This window comes from Stegostoma tigrinum, chromosome 19 (genome assembly GCF_030684315.1).
Source record: "Stegostoma tigrinum isolate sSteTig4 chromosome 19, sSteTig4.hap1, whole genome shotgun sequence".
Taxonomy (NCBI): domain Eukaryota; kingdom Metazoa; phylum Chordata; class Chondrichthyes; order Orectolobiformes; family Stegostomatidae; genus Stegostoma; species Stegostoma tigrinum.
Window position 1 is genome coordinate 38398911 of NC_081372.1, and position 25627 is coordinate 38424537.

At 38.6% G+C, this 25627-nt stretch overlaps 1 protein-coding gene across 1 annotated transcript in view; it reads left to right on the forward strand.

Moving 5' to 3' along the window:
• Positions 1-1463: 1463 nt before the first annotated feature.
• Positions 1464-25627, forward strand: part of LOC125461585 (sodium- and chloride-dependent neutral and basic amino acid transporter B(0+)-like) — a 176036-nt gene continuing 151872 nt past the window's right edge. Inside the window, exon 1 of the mRNA XM_059652647.1 lies at positions 1464-1550. Coding sequence (XP_059508630.1) covers positions 1464-1550 — 87 coding nt within the window. The remainder of the gene's footprint in view (positions 1551-25627) is intronic.

A 25627-nucleotide genomic window follows, 5' to 3' on the forward strand; every position in this document is an offset into this window, starting at 1 on the left:
CCAATATGTTCATGAATATAATTTTTTTATAATAAGGGGCAAAAAAAATGCTGCTAGGTCTGTTTAAAGAGGTCAAGACAGTGCTGCCCATAACTTCAGGCTAAGTTCAGTGGTGGCTCTAATACTAGGTGCAAATAATTACAAGTTGGAACACCATCCAGGAGGGCAAGTAACAAATGTGGATGCATTGCGATGCCTCCCACTGGCAAATACAATAGTAGTAGCACCTGGAAGACTCCATGATAGCTTTACATTTTCTGTGCACATTTCCAGCCACAGCTGACAATATCAGACTTTGGGCATAGAAAGATCCAGTCCTGGTAAAACTGAAACAGCTAGTGTTGATGAGGGAAACTAAAGGACTGTCACAACCAAACTGATTTTATTTTGAACCTAGACAGGCCAGACCACAGTAGAGGATTGCATATTATTACAGGGAGCAAGATTGATTGTCCCGAGCAAAGGTCACTGCCAGATACTAGCTGATCTCCATCAGCGTCATCCAGGGGGTTTACAAAATGAAGATGTTGGCAGGAAATTATGTCTGATGGCCAGAATTGAATGCAGACAGAGCTGTCTTGGTGGGCCAATGACAAGGGTGCCAACATGGACAAAGATTATCAACAGCTGCTCCCCCAAGTTCATGAGAATGGTCTAGCAAGCCATGGACACAGTCACAAGTCAACAATGCAGGTTCTTTCTTGGGCTCAATGATCCTAGTCATTGTGAACACCCATTCAAACTACCTAGATTTGCTCCAAGTTCAAATACCGAGATGACGACAGAAAAACTGCTCAGGACTTTTGTGACACGGACTCCCAGAGATTTTGGTCACAGGTAATGGGGCATTGTTTACCAGCAAGGAATTTTAGTATTTTATAAAGTCAAATGATATTTGACATATACGGATAGCTCTATACTATCTATCATGTAATCACCTGGCAGAAAGAGCAGTCTAAACTTTGAAAGCAGGCTTAAACTAACAGTCCACAACTTCAGTAGATAACAAACTATTCTGGTTCCTATTTGATTATCACACTATCCTTCATGCAACTGTAGGCACAGCAGCAGCAGAGGTACAAATGGGGAAAATACCCACGCCAGATTAAATTTCCCAGACCTGGGAGGGAGGGAGAAACAACATTAGAAATGCCAATGCTGAACACAAGACTCTGCTAAGTGTAAGAGAAAATTTACTTCAGGGGACAAAGTTAGTTGTAGGAACAAGGGGAATGGCCTTGCATGGGTGACAGGCGTTGTCAATGTGAGGGCAGATCCAATGACACATAAAGTTTGAGTAGGTGAGACAGTCCTGAACAAGCACGTGGACCATATGAAAGCTGCAAACTTGCAAACAGTGCGGGGGAGAAAATGTTCCCAGCTCCTTGGCTGGCTTTCCAACTATCCTGGAATTCATGGGTTCTCCCTCTCTATCAAGCACTGAAGATACTTAGGAATCTGAGATGGACGTGGCCGATGTCACAGCATTGATGCCTTTGCCATGTGAAGAAGAGAATGAGAAACTCCGAGTGAAAAAAGCGAGCTACTGTGTATTGCACATCACCCATACCAGATGCAGAGTTGGAGGAACCTGACCTGGTGCTAAAATATTCCAAGAGGAGCTACAAAAAAAAAGAACTGTTCTTTGGCCCCAGACTCAGAGGGGAAGGGATGTGGTGATTGTAACAAGGCCAGACAGGTTGATGTCACAGATGAGTTCACTAATTGTGGCTGTTAATCTGGCCCAATCAGGTCACCCTGGCTGACAGATATAAACATAAGTGTCAGATATTCTGTTTACTCTGAGAGCTGGCCTGAGGGAACTGGATTAGTGTCAGGGGCTCTCCAAGTGTAAATAAAGGGTACTTGGTGATAGGATACCTGCCTCTGTGGAGTTAGTTCACTCTACCTTTCAACCTGCTCTAAATGGGCAACTTCCATGTTTCCTATGGCTATTTCATTTGTTTTGCAACTTTTTAAAACATGTTGACAAATACTTCCCTCACAGTTTAGTTGGATTTGCACAATTTAATGCTTTCCTTATAGAACATTGCATTATAGCTGACTTCAATCTCATCAGAACATTCCTCTACATCTGAGGGTTTTAAAGAACATTTTCTATCATCCTAGGTTGGTATTCCCTTTCTTTCACTTTTTTTTCTGTATCTCTATATTCCTCTGCATTTCTAATTCCAGTTTCTTAAACGATGTCTTCTACTTTTGCTGCAAATCCAAGCCTTTTAATCTTAGTTTATCTTCCCATGCTTTTTGATTCTAATGTTCTTTCCTACTTTTTTCTTTACTCTTTCAAGTTCTACATTGAAATGCTTTATATATATTTTTTCCAGCTACTTTAACCATAACTCAATAATAGCTAACTCTGATAATTCACTACTTGGAATACCTAGTCTCTATATTTCCACCAATCCCAAATGTTGTGATAGTGCTTCAATTACCTCTGCCTTCTTAATTTTTGCAAGAAATTTCAATGTTTGCCAATTCTATTATTGTCAACTTCATTACAACTTGTGAAGTAGTCAGGGATTCTTCTCCAGGTCTAATTAAGTTTCAGCTGCTTCCAATGCTGCCTTACTTTTATTTTAAATACAAGAAAACTGATATCGGTGATTTTTTTATCTTTTACAAAGCCCTTTTGCTATCCAATCTCACATTGTCCATTCCAAAAGTCCCATGCCAAGTTCCCATAATTTACTATGACTATGATAGGAGGTGTGTTCTGCTAATCAAAGTTCACTGCTCCATGATGTCCATTAAATACTTCCTCACTAGCTCAGATAGACCAACTACAAATATATCTTGGTGGATTGGGTATTGGATGCCGACTTAATGTCAAAATAGTGATTACATATGCTCACAAGATCACTATGTGTGCCTGGCCAACATGGAAAATAATGCATTGAAAATAGCAGTCAGCAGGACTAAATGAACAAAGGTCATTTATGATTTACTGATGTGGACCACATCACTTTAATAAGCAGGTCCTTTGTAGTGATGCTAATTGTCTAGCTGATGCATTACTAGCAGACAGGAAGGGTTAAAAGTACCCCTTGTAGACTTGTCTAATGTATCCACTGTTCATTGATTAATTTGTTGCTAAGTTCATACACCAATGAACACAGCAATTTACTGCTGCTCAGTTTTCTATTTCATGTACTTATGCTTATTACTTATATTCATTTATTAATTGCTGCTCACTGTGGAAGGTAATTTATTCATTTTCTGGCAATGTTCATTTTTGAATTCACTGGTGACTACTTAGATGTGCTGCAATGCTTATTAAAGTGTTGTGGTCCACATCAGTAAATCATAAAGCATAGCGTTTGTGTTGGTGTTTGGGAGTTTAATTTTCCACGGTGTCATAAAGCATATTTTATTGTAATTTAATATCTCAGTTAAAATGTTAGGTTTTAATCCCCACGCTATTAACTTAGTAGATGCTACTCTTCTCTGTTTCAAACTGTGTTGTCGTCTTGTCATTTGGGAATAACAAGATAATACTTTCAGGAGTGCCTAGGTTTTATTTTCCTGACAGCATTACCATGGGAGATTGAATCGTAATTTAAAACACTCAAGCTACAACATGAGCTCTGTTTTATTAATGAAAGGGCTGGAATGAAAGTTGCACCACATCTGGGATCCTGGTTAAGGTTGCAACAGATGAGTAATAAAGAAGCTGGGTCCTGCCAGCTGAAGTACAGTATGGTCAATGATAGCAGAAAACACTTTAAGGATTTTGTACTTGTACTTTGAATAAGATTCTCATTTTAAACTAGAATCAACTTGTAAATTTCTTCAAATTTGAATGCACTTCAAATGTTTGTTTTTTAAAGTGCATAAGAAAACAAAATGCATTTCTGATATTAGGAATTTAGTATTGGCCATTAAGGGGCTGATAAAATAGTCTTTAAATGAAAAAAATGACAATTCACTCAGTTACCTGGATACATGGATGGATATAATTTAGTTGGGATATATAGGTATGACAGAAATAGCATGACAAGAGGAAATAATTGCATGTTATTTCTTGAAATTACAAGTAGTGCATACAATATGCAAAAAATTTATGCCATGTTATAGAATAACAGGTTCCTCATGGTAAATATGAAGATTAAATCTAACCATAAACCCTGAAGTCATGAACTTAAAGACCATCCTTGAATGATTTATGTATGATGACAAAAGTCTTAAATAGAATTCTTAAAAATCAAATTCACAGTCTGTTTTCTTATCATAAACTATTAAGTGAATTACTAAACATTGCAAAACTTTGTGTGCTGAAGTTGTAAAGCATTATTAGGAGTGCTTTGGTAACATACCCCTGGAAATATTTGCAAAAAGGTATAATATTTTGCTCAAGAAATGCAGATGTGACTGACAGTGGTTGGTCCAATCACCAATATTAGCAAATAATAAACTTAGGAAGACAGATGCAGTCGACTTATCAACATTTATGACGGAAATGAGAAATTGTCTTAAAACTAACATCTACAATGTTGCTGGGTGTGCTTGCCTGTTCACAATTGGTTGTGGATTTAAGTCCCATTTCAAAGGTCTAAGCATAAAATTCTAAGTAGATAATTCTGCACTGTCTCTCAAGGAGATGTGAAAACAAACATGCCTGCTTTCTAAGATGGAAGGAATAAGTCATGTGGTTAACTTGAAGAAAAGCAGGGGGATTCTGCATGGTGCCCTGCCCACAGTGCCCTCGACAGTGTAGTACAAACAGTGCTCATCACGAGATCCCATGCAGAGGGCCCTCACCTTCACTACATTGCCCCCTTCACTGACTTTGATGTTTTGCAGACAGATCCCTGGTGGGTGCCTTGCTTGAGGAAAAAGTTCTAATGTTTGAGACCCATTTTTCCTGGACCAAGAGTTTGAGTCCCTGTGGTCATTCGTTTGAACATCCAGGATGCATTCTGGGTGACTTATTCCAGGCTTTATCATGCTCTATCCTATAGAGATATGGCTCTACTGAAGAATAACAGGAGTTGCTAACTCTCCAAATACCCACAGGCTCCAAGGGAGGGTACTGGAACATTTAAACATAGCCTGACTAATTGGAGAAGAACTGTCCCTGTGAGGAACAATGAAGAGCCTATTACATGTTGTTTCTCTCCTGTGCCTGCTACTGATTAGCTAAATAAACAGCCCATCAACAATAACTGTATGAGAGAAGCAGCCTTTGATTATGTGAGTCGCAATCAGTTAGGAACAAAGTGCAAGCACTAAGGGAGTCACAGAGCAAGTGCCTTTTGTCAGAGGGTAGAACACAGATACCAGCCTAGGAGAGCCTTGGCTATTGCTGGAGGCTGGATTACACTGGGTTTGAATAAAGGATGTACAGAAAAAGAGGTCAATGGAGGGATGGAGATGAGGAGACTGGAGATGGAGAAGACGGTTAATAAATAGGTCACATGGGAGAAGGAGGCTGCAAGAGGGGTGGGAGCAGAAGGAAACTACAAGGAGTTAGAGAGGGAGGAGGCTGTAAGACGTCTGGGGAGAAGAAAGGCTGCAGTATGAATGGGAAGATGCAGGGGGCCTGCAGGAGAATGGGAGGAGACAGGGATGATATAAGGAAAAAACAGTAAGCTGCGGGGGAATGGGTTAAGGATGGGAAAGTCACAAGGAGGCAGTGATGCCAATATAGATTTGGATAGATTCTGCTAAGAAATGAATACAGTTTTTAACTTGCAAACAAAAACAATCCAGGAAAACTTGAAATTACTGAGATAATATATTACCTGTGAATAAATGCAGAATCTCTAATTAAAAGGTGCATATGATCAGAATCCACTACAGTGTGAAATTGCACTAGATGCTATTGTAACATACATTTTGACAGTTGTTAAATATAAATCTGAGAATGATATCCAATATGCAGCATAAAGTATTGTAACAGGTAACAAGGTGTAGAGCTGGATGAACACAGCCGGCCCAGCAGCATCAGAGGAGCAGGGAGGCTGACGTTTCAGGTCTGGACTCTTCTTCAGAAATGGGGAGGGGAAGGGGATTCTGAAATGAATAGAGAGAGGTGGGGAGGTAGATGGAAGATGGATAAAGGAGCAGATAGGTGGAGAGGAGACAGACAGGTCAAAGAGGCGGGGATGGAGCCAGTAAAGGTAAGTATAAGTGGGGAGTTAGGGTGGGGATAGGTCAGTCCAGGGAGGACAGGCAGGTCAAGGAAGCGGAATGAGCTGGTAGGTAGGAGATAAGGGTGAGGCTTGAAGTGGGAGGATTGGATAGGTGGGAGGAAGTACGGACAGGTTAGGGAGGCAGGGACGAGCTGGGCTAGTTCTGGGATGTAGTTGTGAGGGGGAGGGGGCGGTGTGCAAAATCTGAAGCTTGTGATTGAAACCATTGGGCTGCAGGGTTCCCAAGTAGAATATGAGTTGCTGCTCCTGCAACCTTCGGGTGGCATCATTGTGGCACTGAAGGAGGCCCAGGATGGACATGTCATCTAAAGATTGGGAGGGGGAGTTGAAATGGTTCACGACTGTGAGGTGCAGTCATTTGTCATGAACTGAGAGTAAGTGTTCCACAAAGCTTTGTGGTCTCCATGAGGAAAGAGGACAGTTCTACTCTCCAACACTTGGTGTACCAGGACGTTGAAGGCACTGACAGCAAAACAAGGTGCTAAATTCCCCCTCACAGCCATGGTATTGGGAATTGTATAATAATGGAGTTGCATGGTGGCTCAGTGATTAGCACTGCTGCCTCACAGTGCCAGGCACTCAGTTTCAATTCTACCCTCAGACGACTATCTGTGTGGAGTTTGCACATTCTCCTCATCTGTGTGAGATTCCCCTCACACTCTAAAGACATGCAGGTGAGGTGGTTTGGCTGTGGGGAAATGCGAGGGATATGGGTCTGGGTGGGACGCTCTTCAGGGAGTCAGTGTGGATGCTATGGGCCAAATGACCTGCTTCCACAAGTGTAGGGATTCTGTGAATGCATTAATCTTAGCTCCTGGATTGCAGCACTTGAAACAGTGTGCCCTGAGTTTAAGTATTGTTTCAGTGGCAAGAACGCGAGAAGGTTCCGGCACCAGCAAGAACTTTCACTGCTGCCAAGTGCAAGATTGCTTGAAAGCGGATTGTAGAGGTCAGGCACACCAGGTGAGCAGCAGAGACTTGCATGACAACATTTGCCACAGAGGGCAATTGTAGTTCTTTCGGAACTCCCAAAACTTGACATTTTGCCAAAATATGGGAACATTTGGCTCTGAATGATTGCATCACCTAGTGAGAATAAAAAGGAGACTCTGAAAATCAAAATGTGCCTTCAGGTAGAAAAATAAATTGCATTCTATTTTCAACACATATAATAATCTGCTCTCATTTTATTTGTGCAATGCTGGGATTTTTTAAAAGTGTCGTTAATTTCAAATTAAAATGAGAAAATACTTATCACTCAGTTACAAAATGTATTTTTTATGTCAGCAAAGCCCACTTATGTAGATAGATATGACATTATTTCAGGTGAAATTATTGGTACTAGCATACTGCAAGTATTTTGCCATTTTTAAACTTTGGTAACCAGGAGCTGTGCAAGAATAGATTACTTCACTGTTCTTTCAAGGTATTCTCATTAGTTCATGGGATTACTTATCATGCTTGTTGTGAGGCTCATGTCATTTGGATGTTGTTGCTGTCCAGATGTAGGGCCAGACTCTAAGGAACGGTGCTAGTTCTATGATATGAATGGCCAGGTTGTACGCAACTGCAAACAGTGGTTCTAAAGTGTATCAAACTAAAATCCAAGTTTTAAATGGACTTTATTAATAGAGACATAAAGTATATAAGCTCTTAAGTTTTCTAAACTGATTTAAAGTTGTTCAACCCCATCATGTCTATGGTTCCCAATTGTATATCCAAAGGATGTGAAAGGAAGGATTCAACAAGGGAGGAGGGAATGATCAAGGCCCAGTAACAGAGAAGTGAAAGGGCCTATGATTCCTCCTCCTCACCTACCTGCTCAACAGCCATCCCTAAATTATCACCACAAAGTAGTACATATCGGAATACGGGACCTGGAGCAATAGCTTAATTGGTCCTTTGAGCCTCTATACAATTTAATGAAGTGTTGACTGATATATTTATGATCGCAACTCCACTTTCCAGTCTCAGCCACAAAAACCTTTGACTCCTTTATCTACCATAAATGTATTTAACTCAGACTTGAATAAGTTGAATGGCTCCACTGCCACTGTTTTCTGGGGAAGAGAATTGCACAGACTATCAACCTTCTGAGAGCAAAACAAACTCACATCCATCTTAAAAAGGAGACTTTTTATTTTTAAATCATGTCCCCTAGTTTTAGCTTCCCTTGCAAGGGAAAATATCCTCCCTGTGTTGACCTTATCAAATTCTCTCTGGATCTTATATTTCAATAAAATTACCTCTGATTTTTCTGCAGATTAATGTAGCAATGATAATAATAATCACTCTTCTTTTGGGAATTTTCTGTGTGTGAATTAGCTGGATCTTCATGCAGTGTTTTGTTTTATTGTTCTCTATGTGGCTGGTGGACTGATATATTTTTGCTCTGTACCTGACTATTGTGGGATGATAATACACCTATGTGTACATAAAAATAATCACTAGCCGTTTGTGAAAAATGAGAAAACTTTACACATAGACTTAAATAAATAACATAACAATATACATCAAAAGTAGAATCGAGAAAATGATTCCACAATTAGACTTGTAGAAGTTTGCTTTGCTATTGTAAAAATGTACCTTATTATGGATATATATGTGTATATGTATGATAACAAACTTACGTTTTATTCCATGAAATCTTGAATTAGCGTTCTATGAGATTTCGATGTCAGACTCAACCTGTGTTGTCTTCAAAGATAATGTTACCATATTGAAAGTTAGAATCATACAATTGAACAATGGTTTACATTTTCACCTCTTTCTGAATTACGGCATGAGTCCTACTCCTGAATTATGTCTATTTACTGCTGTTACTATAGAGTAAGGGAATACATAGGACTTTCGAACCGTGATTTTGTTTTTGCTACTGACAGGTTAAAATTATAATCGCTTTTGGCACCCAAGATCCACAGTTTTAAAAATGCACTTTATCTTAACCGAATGTTTGATTCCAATCCTTTCTAAGATATTTCATATATAAACCGAGTAAAGCTTTCACAAATGTATGCTATTCACTCTGAAACTGCAAAAATAAAGTGGGTTGCTAGGCTTATTGCTATGGTAACTGGAAAACAGTGTATTTTTTGCGTTGATGTGTTCAGGGTCATCGTTAGCAGGCAGCAGTTCATCATAAAAAGACCTCAGAGAAGACTAAAGCAATTCAACTAGCTGCTGCACTTAAACTAAAGGCAACATCATGTATTTTTCCGAAAGAAAACATAATTGCAGCTGTACCACATTATCTTTATCATACTACACTAACCAACTGAATGTAAAAATGCTATATACAAAAAATAGCAGTCTCTCCACTTTCACTCAAAAGCAGAACCAATGTTCTTTAAAAGATAATTATCTGCCGTTTGATATTTATGGCAGTACTTTACAGCCAGTTCAAGTACTTGTGCACAGATGTAAGAAAGCAAATGCAATCTCACTAAATGTTGTGCACAAGGAAATAATTAGAAAATAAATTTTATCTTGTCTTTCACAATGTAAAGATTTATGGGAAGCGGATGTGCAGATGGTTCTTCAACCCCCTCCCCCGCCACAATCATTGATTGCAATCAAACTCATCCTTTGGAAGCAGCTATAACGTATTGTGAGATGACCAAAATGTCTAACTGTAGGACTTCCATCCCTCTCTCAGGAAGAAGCCCAATGCTCAATCACTTCTTGTGATGTGTTCAATTCTACCAAACCCAGCAGTACCAGAGCTCAACAGTGGGCAGAGTCAGAGGTTACGCAACGCCAGGTTATAGTCCAACAGGTTAATTTGAAATCACAAGCTTTCGGAGAACTGCTCTTTCATCAATAGTGGGCACAGCTGGTTGTGCAGGAGGAGGCCCAGAGGGCATCATTGCTGCCACAGAAAGGCAAGTCTTGAAGTAGCATGATGATGAGGGATCCTAAAGCCTAGGGGCAGGTGTGAGGGGACTAAGGATGGCTTATCATTTCAGGTGCTCAGCATAAAATTAAAGGTGCATCTTAGAGATTTGCTCTGATGCATGAGGAGGGCACCTTCTGAATGAAAATGTCCCCTTCCTTCCTAACTTTCCTCACACAGGCATTAAAAAATGCACTGTCCAGTCTTACCCTATTGTTCATGTCAACCATATTTTGGTACTAGCAGTGTTTTAATGAGTTTAATTAAACTTTTAACAAACTTAGGTAACTCTTAATTATTCACTTACATATGCTGGATGAGCTTTTGTTTCCAGTGCATGCCCACCCCGCACTTTATGGAGATGATGTCGGGGGTGGGAGTGGGGGTGGTGGTGGGAGCAGAAAGGTGACAGGCTTGGCTCCTGACTTTGCATGGTGCCCAACCAAATATGTACCCAAATGGGACATATAACACCCTGCCCAGTATTGGCAGCAATGCATACGCAATTCTAGCTTTAACTTTTGTTACACATAATGCAGTACATACAAGACAATTACTATAAATGCAATTACATGTGCACTTCACATGAAACTGCTCCTAGGAACTGTCTGCTACAGTGCATGTATACTTTGATAGTCTACAAGGCCAGTTCCCTCGAGTAGCAAAGCAAGTACTCCAAAGATAAATGTAAACATGTTGGAGTACTGAGTAATTTAGTTTAAAATGATCCTAACTCAACTCCCTGAACTGAAATTTCAGCTCATTTCAGCTGGAGTGGTGGTGGAACTATTGCAGTTAGCTTCACCATTCTGGATGAAGGTACAGGAAAGATTAATCAAGATTGATTTCCTGGTCACTGTCTGGAAAGTGAGTGTTTGTTTTAATAGTTTGTTCATAAACACTTGATAACAAAGCTTGTAGACTCATTGTTCAGAGTTGAAGCATCATAATGCCTTTTTATCAATGTGTCTTTCAGCCACCATTGTCTGCAAAAGTCATGGCCCACAAGAAACAAACTCTTCCAGAATAGAAAAGAAAAATTGCAATCATAATCCACAATATCATAACTTTTTATAACAGATAATAAATGATACATTTAATTCATTCATTCATTCAAGAACTTTGAATAAAAAAAGCTAAGTCATATAATTTTCTGCACAGAATTCTTCAATGATGGGTGAGATTAAGTGTTTCTAGGAATCTGTCCCGGATATAACAGTTTGAAAATCTTGATCTTTTGAGATATAACCTCTTGATCTACCCAGAACTACACTCAGTGTCAGTAATGGGCCTCCCTAAGTCATCCTTGTAGCTTGCTTTCCAATCTAGCTCTGTATCGACCACTACTGAGCAGCTCGGCTGCCAGTCGAAGGCGCTGTCTGGAGAAGGTGGAAAAAGCAGGGGCAATTGGGGCTGCATGTTGCCTCTTCAACCCTTTGTCAAAGATTTTGTGGCCTGTGTTCAATGCTAGTATCAGATGCAGGGCATGAAGATGCAATGCGGTGACTAGTTTCCATATTTGGATGCTGCAGAACACGGTTTTGAACCTTCAGCTGTTAAGCGCTGACCTTGCCAATGCTGTGCCTCTGGCCTCGTCTTGAACTGGCTACACATAGAGTCTGTGTAGCATTCTTCTTCTCACAAACCAGGTTTTCTGAAGGTGTAAACGATATGACTGTCAGCACATGGCCAGGTAGTTATAGCACTGTCTGGTTTCAGCAGGAGGATGATTGTCTAAGACATGGCTGCTTGAATACTGCCTGTACCAGGTCTGCAGTTTGCAAATTGCAGAGTCCAGCTGGGTTTCATCTTAAATAAAAACCAAAAGAACTGCAGATGCTGTAAATCAGGAACAAAAACAAAGTTGCTGGAAAAGCTTAGCAGGTCTGGCAGCATCTGTGGAGGAGAAAAGACAGTTGACATTTCAGGCCTGGTGACCCTTCCTCAGAACTGATGGTGGCTGGGCAAACATCAGTTTATATGCAGAAAATAGGGAGGTGGGTGGGGTATGGAGTAAACGAGAGGATAGAGCCCAAAGAGAGAGAAAGACAGTTGGACAGACAAAGGAGTTGCTAACGATCAGGCGAGGAGGGTGAATAGTTGTTAATGGGGGCTGTTAGTGACTAACAACAGGGGGTGTGTAGTGGCAGGCTATGTGAGGTGGGGGGCTGGAACTTGGGGGAGTTTAGGGTCTAAAATGATTGAACTCAATATTGAGTCCAGAGGGCTGTCGGGTCTCCAAGCGGAAAATGAGGTTCCTCCAGTTTGAATTTCCCGTCATGGGTCACCAGATGAAAATTTACTTACTCTACTCTCTTTTATTATAAACACGTATTATGAACAATAATTTCTTAAATAATTTTGGACAATGTAGGTGGACACGGCTGATCAGTTTTAGGTTCTAAAGCAATCATTTTATGCATTACAATAAGTAACAAGGTCAAGGAAGTAATTTTAAAACTAACAAGTGGCTTCTGTAGCCATTCCACATTCTGTATTTTGTATTCTAAATGAACTACATTAATTCCAATTTAATACGCATGCTGTTTATGGAAGAGATGATTATAAAAGTAACAAAACTTGATTAAGTTTTAACTAATGAATTAATGCACTTAGCAATAGATTTTATTTAAGTAATAATTTATATCAACTTCTATAAACTTGAATATTTCTAGAAAGGACAATTACAGCAAAAATTGTTTTAACAATAGAATCTTTTGAGACTTTGGTAAGCTGCGGAACATTATACCCTTGATATGGATAATTCACAAACAAGTTAAAAATAAGGTAACTTTTTTTGTTTGTTTATTCAAATGGATTGTCCATCAATTATTGCCCTTGAGAAGGGAGTAATGAGCTGCCTTCTTGAAACACTACAATTCAATTTCTGAGAGTTCCAGGATTTTGACACACCAACAGAGAAGGAATAGCAATATGGTTTCAATTCAGGATGGTGAATGCCTCAGAGGGGAACTTGCAAGTGGATTTTGTTCCCATATATGTGCTTCGCTTGTCCTTCTAGATCGTGGAAATTGTAGCCTTGGAAGGTGCTGCCTAAGGATCCTTAGGAACTTATTGTGGTGCAGCTTGTAAATAGCGTCCACTGCTGCCACTATGTTTCAGTGATAGAGGGGGTGAATGCTGAAGGCATTAGATCGGATGCAAATCAAACAGATTGTTTTATCCTAGATAATGGGAACTGCAGATGCTGGAGAATTCCAAGATAATAAAATGTGAGGCTGGATGAACACAGCAGGCCAAGCAGCATCTCAGGAGCACAAAAGCTGGTGTTTTGGGCCTAGACCGTTCATCAGAGAGGGGGATGGGGAGAGGGTTCTGGAATAAATAGGGAGAGAGGCGGAGGCGGACCGAAGATGGAGAGAAAAGAAGATAGGTGGAGAGGAGAGTATAGGCGGGGAGGTAGGGAGGGGATAGGTCTATTTATCCTGGATGGTGTAGAGCTTTCTGAGTGTTATCGGAGCTGCATTCATCTAGGCAAGTAGAGAGTATTCCATCACATTTCTTACAGAGTCACAAGGTGAGTTACTTGTTGAAGAATTCATAGCCTTTTATCCTCTTTTGTAGCTACAGTGTTTATATGGCTAGTCCAGTATAGTTTCTGCTGAATGGTAATACTCAGGATGCTCGTGGTGAGGCAATCAGCAATGATAACGTAATTGAAATTCAAGGGGGGATGGATAGATTCTCTGTTATTGGAAATGGTCATTGCTTCACATTTGTGTGGCAAAAATGTTAGTTGCCACTTATCAACACAAGCCCAAACATGTTCCTCATCCTGCTGCATTTGGACACAAAGTGCTTCAGTCATGGATGCTGCTTAACATTATGCAATAATTAGCAAAAATCCCTTCTTCTGACATTATGATAGAGGGTAGGTCATCATGCAAGCAGCTCAAGACAGTTGGGTGCAACAAATTTCTGCAGTGATGGTCCTGGATCTGAGATGACTTATTCTCCAGCAACCACTACCATCTTCCATTGTGCTAGCCACGACACCAACTAGCAGAGAATTTTCATCTTCTTTCCATTGACTCCAGTTTTGGGTGCAAGATATATTGCTTTCCATCTAATAGTTGATAGCATTTTCCCAACTACTGATATAAAACTAACAGGTTTATAGTTCTTGTTTTATCTTTCACTTCTTAGATAGTGGGGTGATGTTTACTACTTTCACATCCACAGAAATCATTGCAGAATCAATAGAATTTTGGAAGATAACAACAATGCATCAATTATCTCAATTGACATGTTCTTCATGCTCTGGAATGTAAACCTTCAGGCCCTACAGATTTATGAATTTTCACCACTATTATTTCTTCAGTGTAATCTTTGTACTAATGCTAATTTTCTTCAACTCCCTATTCTCCCTACCTTCTTCAATTTCTAGTTCTGGGAGATCTTTCATATTTTTTGTCAGTAAAATAGATTCCAAGTAATCACAAAGTGATTAGAACCTCATCAATGGATAAACACCTAGTTTCAGTATCCTTGTTTACCATAGCTGCATTAGATGATATGTTGCATTTATGAGTCACAAAAGCATAGACTTTGGGATGTATGATTGAAAGGTGTTTTAAATAATGAAGGGACTCATCTTTTCATATTGATTTAGATTATTTGGAAAAGATTTGGTGGGGTGAGCAAGAGACTTGTTTATCAATTATGAACAAGGTTAGATGTCAATTTGAATCCAAGTCAGTTGTTGAGACAGAAACCAAGAAAACTTTTTATGTGGTTGAAGAATAAAGTAAAGCTATACATAAAATGATAATTTGGAAAGATGTTATCATAAACAGTCAAATAGAGTTTCTCCCTTTTTACCCAGTAATACACTTCGCAAACACTCAACCCCTGTGAGATATCATTTGTATTTTCACTCTTTAATTTCTTACTCGATTGATGAGGTTGCAAATATTTCCTTTCAAGAACTTTCTGTGCATCAATCATGATTCTCCCCATTTCTTCCTGAGACATCAAATGCAAGTGAACTCATTGGTTTTTCTCATTGAACTGTCACGAAAAGAAAACTACTTTTGTTTCTAGTTATTTTGATTACCTTGAGGCTGCTAAGCTACACATCTGCTGGCATGGATCTTTTCATCTGAACTGAAGCTGCTTCTGGCCTCTGGCCACTTTGTCCTTAGGTGATAGGGGCTCAACATAATGAACACGTCAGCAATTATCTGCTAACCATTTAGCTTAACTCACATGATTATTTAGAAATTAGTTTCTGTCCCTTTGAAGAAAGAAGTCAACTTCACAGAGCTCTTCTACCTCTAATTTAGATCAAGTTCCCAAGTTATAATAGTAATATATTATTATAATTCTTCTTTACACAACTTATATCTTGTTTGTAACCACTGAAGCATCTTGATGAAAAAAGATTTCTCTGACTCATGGAATTCCTAGCCTGTTCTGTAGTCTCTATTATTGCCAATTTATGACCTCTACTCATCCTTTTATCTCATTCTGGAATACTGCTACAGCATCATTCCTTCTGCATGTTTGAAAACTTTTCCCAAGATAATGATCACTTCAGGCCCACTTTCAGGACATGCATTGCATTTTCTGGCCTGCCACATCTTTACCTCATTTTTCCAATCCATCGATCTTACCTCCTGTTGCTCAACCTGCACAATTATTCAAGGTTTGTACTTGCCAGCAGCTTTCCCTCCTTACCCTATAATGGAAGCACTCATCCAGCATGGGCCCCTTCTTTTTCCCTTATATTGTGCTGGTACCAATTTTTAGTTGTTATCCTTTGAGGCAAAAAGCTATATCTTATATTTCTGTATCACTTTGTCCATATTCAGTCAAATATAACGTGGTGCTTATAATTGTCTAATATGTGTGTGAACACAATACATAGTATTGTGCCTCTTTACAGGATATGAAAAATCATAGAATGTAAGTGTGTAATCAATGCCAAATTAATTAATGTAATGCACCTTAGCAGTGTGGCTGCTATGTTGTAGAATTCCCATTTTTCCATCAGTACTTATAACCTTATCTAGGCCTTTCTCCTCTTTCTGACCTTAATTTTCATTCCCTGAGCTAAAATTTATTTTTGATGGCTTTTTACAATAACATGGGGCTCACTAAATTTCTAAAACCTTTGCCTTAATGAACACCTTTCTCAAACTACTGAATGATCACTTATTACTGAAGCAATTTTTGGAGTTCTTACCAAAACCAATTGTTGCCATCTGTCACCCCCATCCATTTACAGTAAGTTCTTCACAATGCACTGCCCATGCCAATGCAGATGTTAATTTAAAATTGGTTGTTCTGTCAAGATCTTAAGATGGATCTCATCATTGCAACTTGATTTCTTCCATGCATTCCATTACTCAAGGGAATTTCTGCTGTCATATTCAAAGCACCTTGTTTGCATATTCAGACATATCCCCAAAGACATCACTGCAAATTTTCTCTAATGTCAGAATGGAATTTGCCCCAGTACAACACTTAACCATTTTTCCATTTCCTCCTCCACAATGACGATTTTCTCTTTATCACATTATTGTTGTAGACTAACCAGGTTTAGTTGCCATTTTGACAAAGTGCAACATGATAAAAGATAACGAAATGTGAGGCTGGATGAACACAGCAGGCCAAGCAGCATCTCAGGAGCACAAAAGCCGACGTTTCGGGCCTAGACCCTTCATCAGAGAGGGGGATGGGGTGAGGGTTCTGGAATAAATAGGGAGAGAGGGGGAGGCAGACCGAAGATGGAGAGAAAAGAAGATAGGTGGAGAGGAGAGTATAGGTGGGGAGGTAGGGAGGGGATAGGTCAGTCCAGGGAAGATGGACAGGTCAAGGAGGTTGGATGAGGTTAGTAGGTGGGAAATGGAGGTGCGGCTTGGGGTGGGAGGAGGGGATGGGTGAGAGGAAGAACCGGTTAGGGAGGCAGAGACAGGTTGGACTGGTTTTGGGATGCAGTGGGTGGGGGGGAAGAGCTGGGCTGGTTGTGTGGTGCAGTGGGGGGAGGGGACGAGCTGGGCTGGTTTTGGGATGCGGTGGGGGAAGGAGAGATTTTGAAGCTGGTGAAGTCCACATTGATACCATTGGGCTGTAGGGTTCCCAAGCGGAATATGAGTTGCATGATAAACGTGTTTTTCTTATCCCATATCTTCAAGTCCATTTCTTTAAGTTTGTCATAGTCTCTTGCAAATGGGATCTATCCTCATATATATTTACACAAATCACATATTTCACTGATCTGATCTATGATATTTAATGTATAAATGTCCCTTATCCTTTATTAGGATTTTTAATCTATGAGACAATGATAGGCAAGCTTCCAATACAGTTTTAAAATAATTAATGTCTATTCCTTGAATTCCTATCTCCTGATGTTAGTTACAGCTGATTAACATTTTGATTAGAATATGAAGTTTTGTTAAAAGTACATGATTTACAAATGCCGGGCAAATCTACTGCCTCCCCAAAAACAATTTCTTTCATGGATTTCAGCTCCAGTTTACTTTGAATCTTTTTCATAGACAGCCTGCTCAACAGCGGGGTATTTTGCATGGCTCTGTGTCTGCACTGACAAAGAGGCTTCTATGTATGCACTTACAAACTGGTTTACTCCAGGTTTTTAGAGGGAATCAGCACTCTTTTTAGTGATTTCAGAATGTTGTCATCCCCAAACTTGAAACAGGCAGAGCTCTCATGTTTTTACCCTTACTATTTAAAAGGATCAAGAGGCTATTTCACTAATCCACTCAACTCAGTATTGACATGTATCCAATGACTAACAGAACAATAAGTCTGTGACTAAAACATTTATTAGTGCACTGAAGCATCCTGTTACTACTACAATTCCCTCTACCTGACCCATATCACCATTTTCCCCTTCAAAACCCATATTTATAGAATCCTACAGTGTGGAAACCAGACCTTTAGCTCAAAACGTCCACATCAACCCTCAGAGCATCCCAGCCAGACCCATCACCCCATAACCCACATAATCTATACATCCCTGAACACAATTTAGCATGACCAATCCACCTAGCCTGCACATCTTTGGACTGTGGGGAGAAACCACAGAGCACCAGAAGGAAACCCGCGCAGACATGGGGAGAACATGCAAACTCCACACAGACAGTCGCTCGAGGGTGGAATCAAACCCACGTCCCTGGCACTGTGAGGCAGCAATGCTAACCACTGAATCGCTGTGCAATTCTAATTATTGTTCCATTTAGAGCAATTCATTGCTTATCGTAATTTGGGATGCACTAAAACACATGCTGACCACAGCTTGAGCATTCGTGGGGTTGATTCTTCTGTTACAATTTCCCAATTTGTGTCGTCTAGCATAATTGCCAAGGTTATCAATACCCTCACTTCTGTTAGTTATGATTCTTCTTTTGTATTGATGCTTTTGGTCCGTATCTGTGTGTTTTCACATTGTCACTAGCATTGAATTGCTCATTCTTTGTGTTACTGCTGAATGTTCTCATTGAGCCATGGAAATTTATTTTCCCCGGAATGTTTTCTTTGAAATGATATTTCCTGATGAAAACATAACCCCAGTTCAGTCAACACCCAATACAGGCCAACAACTCAAAGGCAGGTACTAATTTAATAATCTACATGTAGAAACTTTGCAATCTTATGAATAGCCTGTTAAATTCCATTATATGTTTTTTCAAACAATCTGCACCTTGCTGTTTAAATTTATTAAATTCTGGCCATCTTTTGTTTAGTTAGTAGTCCATGTTTTTCTTTAAATGTTGGTCATAAATTTAAGGGAACTTCCAAAACTTCCTCATTATACAATTGTTCAGTTCGAGCTTTGAGAATACTTTGTAATTTGATATAATCTCCAGTACAAAGCAATGGTGTTAAGGCTGTGCCTTATTTCTTTCCTTGCCAAAGACGTGACCCCAGCCAAATATTCACTTCATTTTTCCCATCAGCTTCATAAATAATTTTTAGACAGCAATTTCCCAACACTCTGCACTTGATTTCAGCTAAACTTCTCCAGATTAATTCCAATTACAATTTTCTGTCGAAAATAATTCTTTGTCTTCACTCTTCACTTTCGGCAACCATCTTCTGCTACCAATGTCAATCTGGATCCAAGCCAGTTAATGAGACAACTTTCTTTGTGGACAGAGTTTATTAAATACCCAGACTTACAGTTCCTTTCACCCACTGATTCTCTTTCTTTATAGCTGTCAGCTAATTAATTTATCAATTAACCACAATCACATGCTTAATTTCTTGATATATTAACATTAACTGTAATATTTCTATTTACGTAGTAGATCATTGAGCTCTGGAAAATTGTAGGGTTTTGCAGGTAAAAGGAGCTGGACAAGTTCCTCATAAAGGACAATTGTAGTCAGTGTGAGAAGTATGTAGGATATTGGATAATGTAGCTTATTGTCTGTATGGGCTCCGGGAACGCATTTTGATCAACATCTGGTGCGAAAGAGGAATTTTCCAGGATTTGTTTCTTCCCTAAATTGACCTAAGGGCATTTTATATTTTTAAATCATCTAGAAAAATACTATGTAGCTTGCAGGTAGGAAGCATTACAGATCATGTCCATGTTGGGAGAGATTGGATGCATTAGCTGCCTCTGTGGCGTCTATTATTTATGTATGTTTTGGGACCGTACAATGTACAAATTTTCTGCTGCATTTGTCTAAATAATGATATTGACTGTATGACAAAGTAACTAATTGGTTGTGAAGCACTCTAGAATGTCCCAAAGGATGAAAAGGGCATTATATAAACACAAGTTATTTTCTTTTTGTCCTTTTTGTGGATGATGTCATGATAATTGTATTGCTATGGAAACAACTTGCGTCGCAGACAGTATCTGCTGGTTACACAGAATAATTCATCCAATGAAGTATTGCTTGGTCTTATAAGTATGTTTTCTAAGATATTGCAAGATATTTCCTACGCTGAAAAGACTTGATCTATTTATTCAATCAATATATTCACCCTGTAGTTTTAATTTGTCTTTTCGAGAATAAGAAAGTCTTCCAATTGTTAATCATATCACTGAAACAGTAACCATGTTTAGCCGAACAGTCAGCATGACGGAGTATTTTCATCTGAATCACTTGAACTGATAAGTCTTCAGCTAGTGATTACTGATAAATAAAATTGATACTATTGTTCAAGCAACATGAAAAAAAGACAGCAGCTTTCATAAAGTCTGTGAAGAGGTTTCCAGAGAGATTAAAGTGATGCACTGCCACATATCCAGCATAAGATACCATGCTGTGAAAATAACAGCAATTTAATTCTGGAGTACACTTCTGTGATGTTTTGCTAGTCAGGAATGAAGAGTTAGAAAATCTGTATCATTTTCCGACTCCAGTGTTGTTAGTTTTAGTCTTTATTATATGTTTATTATTTTAAATTCATACTTACCTACTTATTGCGTTGCATGAATCAAGGTGAGATGTCAGTATTGTGGAATGAAAATGTTTCATTTTTTTACATGTTAAGCGGTTATTACCTACTCTCTGGTCAAATTTAACACAGATCCCATGGTCTCACAGTACCTCTGCTACAGTGATGCTTGAAAATCACATAATGAAATATTTACTTTTCCAGTGACAGCTACATTAAACACAAAAACTTATGCTTCAACTTTTTGTTGCCTCAACAAAATCAAAACTTTAATTATCAATGAATTTAATAGATTTTCCCCTGCAAAGCAATTCAGTTGTTTTATAATTAAATTGTGTTATCTACTTTCAAATAATTTCTACATAAATGGAAGGAATAAAGTTGGTAAAAAAAACTTACTCAAAAATCCAAGCACTTTCTAGTCAATAAACTACCTTGATGGTGTACTCCCGTTGTAATTTTGGAAGCACTGTAAGGAGTATAAGCATATCATGATCCAACTCTAAGTTTTAATTATTGCCTTTGAAAAGTTATTGATTTTTACTCCATGGATTAGCGTTTTAATATAATTTATGAATATGGTGAATCTAATGGGAAAATGGATCTGATATTCCAACTGACAGGTTGAGATTAAACTTGTTCTTTATTTGTCAACTTTCTGAAATCTCATATATTCCTTTGATTAAATTTTAAGTGATAGTTTATTTCAACTTTTCCTTGCTGACCTTTATTAAGAAGTATTAATTATTTAAGGACTGCTCATGGAGTTCTCCATAGTAATCAGCAAACAAAAAAGGGTTTATCTGGTGACAATAACTGTGCCCTTCTAGCTTGAGTATCATTTTTAAAATGTTTTATTGACTCTGACTAATAAAGAGTGTTAGTTTGTAGTTAGCTATTACACACTTGCATAAAATGAAAAAAAATTTAAAAAACTACTTCCCTGAAACAAAAACAAAAACAAAAACTGTTGGAAAAACTCAGTAGGTCTGGCAGCATCTGTGCTAAAGTTCTGAAGAAGGCTTATTGGACCTAAACTGTTACTCTGCTTTCTCTCCAGAGATACTGCCAGACCTGCTGAGTTTTTACAGTGATTTCTGTTTTTGTTTCTGATTTCCAACAACCACAGTTGTTTGGGTTTATTTGTTAAGTAACGTGCAGTTACTTTCCGGTCCTGTTTGTTTCTTCAAACTGCCTATGTGAATCTGAGCATCCAACTACACATGATAGAACTCAAAACCTCAAGAGAACAATATGGCAAAGAAACAACGCGAGGAACTTATCTTAGAATCATTAAAAGTGCATACATATTAAATTTAATCAGTTTTCACTGTCAGGGATTCTTTCAACAAAGTAATGTGTTCATTACTTCTATTAATGTCTCTGGCAATGAAAATTAACTATACAAGTTTTGGAGTCTCATTTCAACAGGTTTTAAGTTTTTTTGAGTGTTTCACTTAGATGAAGAGGCTGAACTACATCTAGTGGCTATAATGGAAGTTCCATAGCATGTTTTATTATCATTTTTGCAATTTTGATATTTTTAATAACAAGCAGAGGATTTTGTTAATCCTACGAATAGCTTTTTAAATGTCAGAAAGTCAGTTTCGACAGTGGCTGAAATACATCGGTTCGAAGAAGGCACGTGATTGCGGTCGAGTGCCTGGTAGACTACAGAATACCTACTAACAATTAAAATGCATAAAATGTTGGGTTTAATGCAGACAAAGTGAACATAATAAGACAATTAATTTAGCTTTGTGTTTCAAACAGTAGGTTCAAGTTTTTAGAGGTCAGCTCAGAAGAGAATAGTTTTTTCTCCAGGCAGGAGAACCAAGTTTTTTGTTACATTTACATCACTTCAGCTGAAGTGATTTATGGTCTGTGGAGCTTCCAAACCAGGTGAGTCTGGATAGACATCTCCAAGCTGTTAGAATTGATAAAATTGAGGCCATCGCAGTTGTGAAATGTTCATGCCATCTGTCTAGCAAAATCTAATTTCAAAAGTTTTGACAGACCAAGGGAAAGAAACTGGAATATGTCAAGTTAAGTAAAGGTTTTAAAAACAGTGATTGGAGGAAAATTTCTCTGGGGTTGAGTATCTGCAGTAAATCATGTTGTGAAACAGATTTAATCTTTGTTTTAATGTTTGTGTCAATTGATTTCTATATATTTAAAGCACTGTTTGATTATTTCTTCTTTGGTATAATTAACGTCTGTTCAGTTGTTAAAGAACATCTGCAGCTGCATTTGAAAAGTTACTGTAACTAACCACTATGTTAACTAGACACAAAAAGTTAACATAGGATCTATCAAGCCAGGCTTGGTCTGGGATCCAACTTGTCCAGTGTTGCCAACAGCTTATGATGTATGAGCTGATGTTGGATTTGCTTCTAGCAGGATGTTTGTCATGATGTGGCAATGTTTATGGTATCTCTTGTAGCATACGAAACTGGTCGGAATTGCAATCAGTTCCTGGGCTAAAGTTAAGCTGTCAAGTTATGCAATGCAGTATATTTTTAGTAGCATGTCATGTTATAAGTGGTCCCTAGTAAAATAATTTCTGTAACTTTTATACTCTCAGATCATATAGTGATAATATCTGGATGTGAGTATGTTCGCTGAGCTGGAAGGTTTGTTTTCAGACGTTTCATCACCATTCTAGGTAACATCATCAGTGCGCCTCCAGTGAAGTGCTGGTGTTATGTCCCGCTTTCAATTTATCTGTTTAGGGTTCCTTGGGTTGGTGATGTCATTTCCTGTTCTTTTTCTCAGAGAATGGTAGATAGGCTCCAAATCAATGTGTTGGTTGATGGAGTTCCGGTGGGAATGCCATGCTTCTAAGAATTCTTGTGCGTGTCTCTGTATGGCTTGTCCTAGGATGGATGTGTTGTCCCAATCAAAGTGGTGTCCTTCCTCATCTGTATGTAAGGATACTTGCGATAGTGGGTCATGTCCATGGATTCACTGATGATGTTACCTAGAATGGTGACAAAACGTCTGAAAACAAACCTCCCAGCTCAGCAAGCAAACTCACATCTAGAACCTCAACCTGATCTACAAATCTTCTCAAAACTCACCAGTGTTAATATCGTTAGAATGACCCTTAAATGTATATTGTCATAAATATATAGGTACAGTGTGCACAGGACATAACACAACATGAGTCAGACCAAATGGTCATTTTTATATATTACAAAGCAAACATGTTGGCTGGAACAGGTTGCAAATGTATCACTTTAAACTATTGCTTGAGAGACATCACTTCATACCAAGCATAATTGACCAGGCAGTTCTCCCATTCTGCCAGGGGTTTAATGAGCAACCTAAACATATTTGGCCATATTATGAACACTCCCTCTGTGGCCATCAAGTTATGGAATACAACTTGAGGCCAATGATTCTGGCTTGGATGGAGGGATGCTATCTATTACATTGCATGACCTCCAGCCATTGGATATTTTTAAAATATTTAACTCAAAATGGACTTTGTTCTTTTTTTTTTCTTTTGTCCCTTTTTTTATCTCTTCATATCAAATATTTCTTTAATAGCGCTGACAACTCTCCAGGAATCTGAATAGAAAGGAAAAACGCCAGTTAATACTCTCTAAGAAGTGAGTGCTGATTGGGTGAGTAGTAATCATAGAGATGTACAGACCTTTGGTCCAACTTGTCGAAGCTGATGAGATATCTTAAATTAATCAAGCCCCATTTGTCAGCATTTGGCCATAAGTCTCTAAACCTTTCCTATTCATGTATTCATCCAGATGCTTTATAAATGCTGTAATTACACTAACTTCCATCACTTCCTCTGGCAGCTCATTCCATACACGCACCACCCTCTGCATGAGAAAGTTGCATCTTATAGTTGGTAGACACATTGCCATGGAGAATTCGCAAGTTATATAAAGATTGACAAGTTTAACTGCAAAGCCTTTTTAAAGTTTTAAACTGGTCAAGTTGACTTTGATTGGTCAAGACAATTCTTTATGAGCTAATGGACCTGTCAAACAAATTGAATTTACAGGGCTCACTCTGTAATAACGGTAGAGTATACAGCAACGTAATAATATTGTTGACAAGTGGTGAAATAGCAAGCAATATTTTTCCAACTTTAGCTTGGATTCTTTCCAAAAATTTAAGGGCCTCAGAGACTAAAAGACTTGACAGCTCGACCATTCCACGGAACTTAACTACTTTTTGTACACATTCAAGTCTTTGCATAACAAATCTCGAAAAGGCTACTTGATCTCCCCCAAGGGTGTACCTGATATTTCCAAAAGGTACCTTACCAGTCTTCCCTAGGTTCAGATCTCTTCCTTAGGTGTTTAAAACCTGAGTGGTGGTTTAGAAATCTCAGCAATCAAAATTGCTTCTGTTCAAAGACAGTTCCATTCTCAAATGTGCACAACCTCCATGAATCATGGATGCATGGAATATGTGCCTCCATACATCCCCACATGACAATGAGGGTCCTGAGCTTAGGGTCAAGGCTTCTAGATCAGGGCTCCAATGCAATTTTGGCTTAAATGTGGAATTTTTTTCTGGCTGTTTGAAAATTCAGACTGATAACCACGTCAATCAGAAATACTTAACAGTATGTAATCTTATAAACTACTAGAATTGTTATGAAAATTTATGAAATATAAAATTTCCTAATTTTGGGAATGTTTATTTGATGCTCCAAATCTAATCAAAGGTATGACGTCAGAAGTACTCACATAGAGTTCTTCGTCCACTGGACACTTCCCTTTTTGTGTGTGCTACAATAAGCATTCTCCAAACGTTTGAAAGTTGAACTATAAAGGATGAAACAAAACTGTTAGAACATCTTGTACACTGTAAAATATGTAAATAAACTTAACAGTTTTCTCAAGAAGTGTGTCTATTTTCTCTCATCCTTATGTCATAAAGTTAAACAAGACTTAAAGGCTGAATTTACCAAACTTGTCTGATTAGCTACATACCCTGCCTCTGTGACATCCATCCGAGCCAACTCTTGTCCCATATTGCTATGTGCCATTCCCAGAACAACTCAACATTAAGATGATATCCTGAAATTCATTGTCACTCCTTGTGCCCCCACCATGTTTAAAAGCTCATGTGCACTGAGACAAGCAGTTAGTCCGGAGCTGCCTGCATGTTTCCTGACATT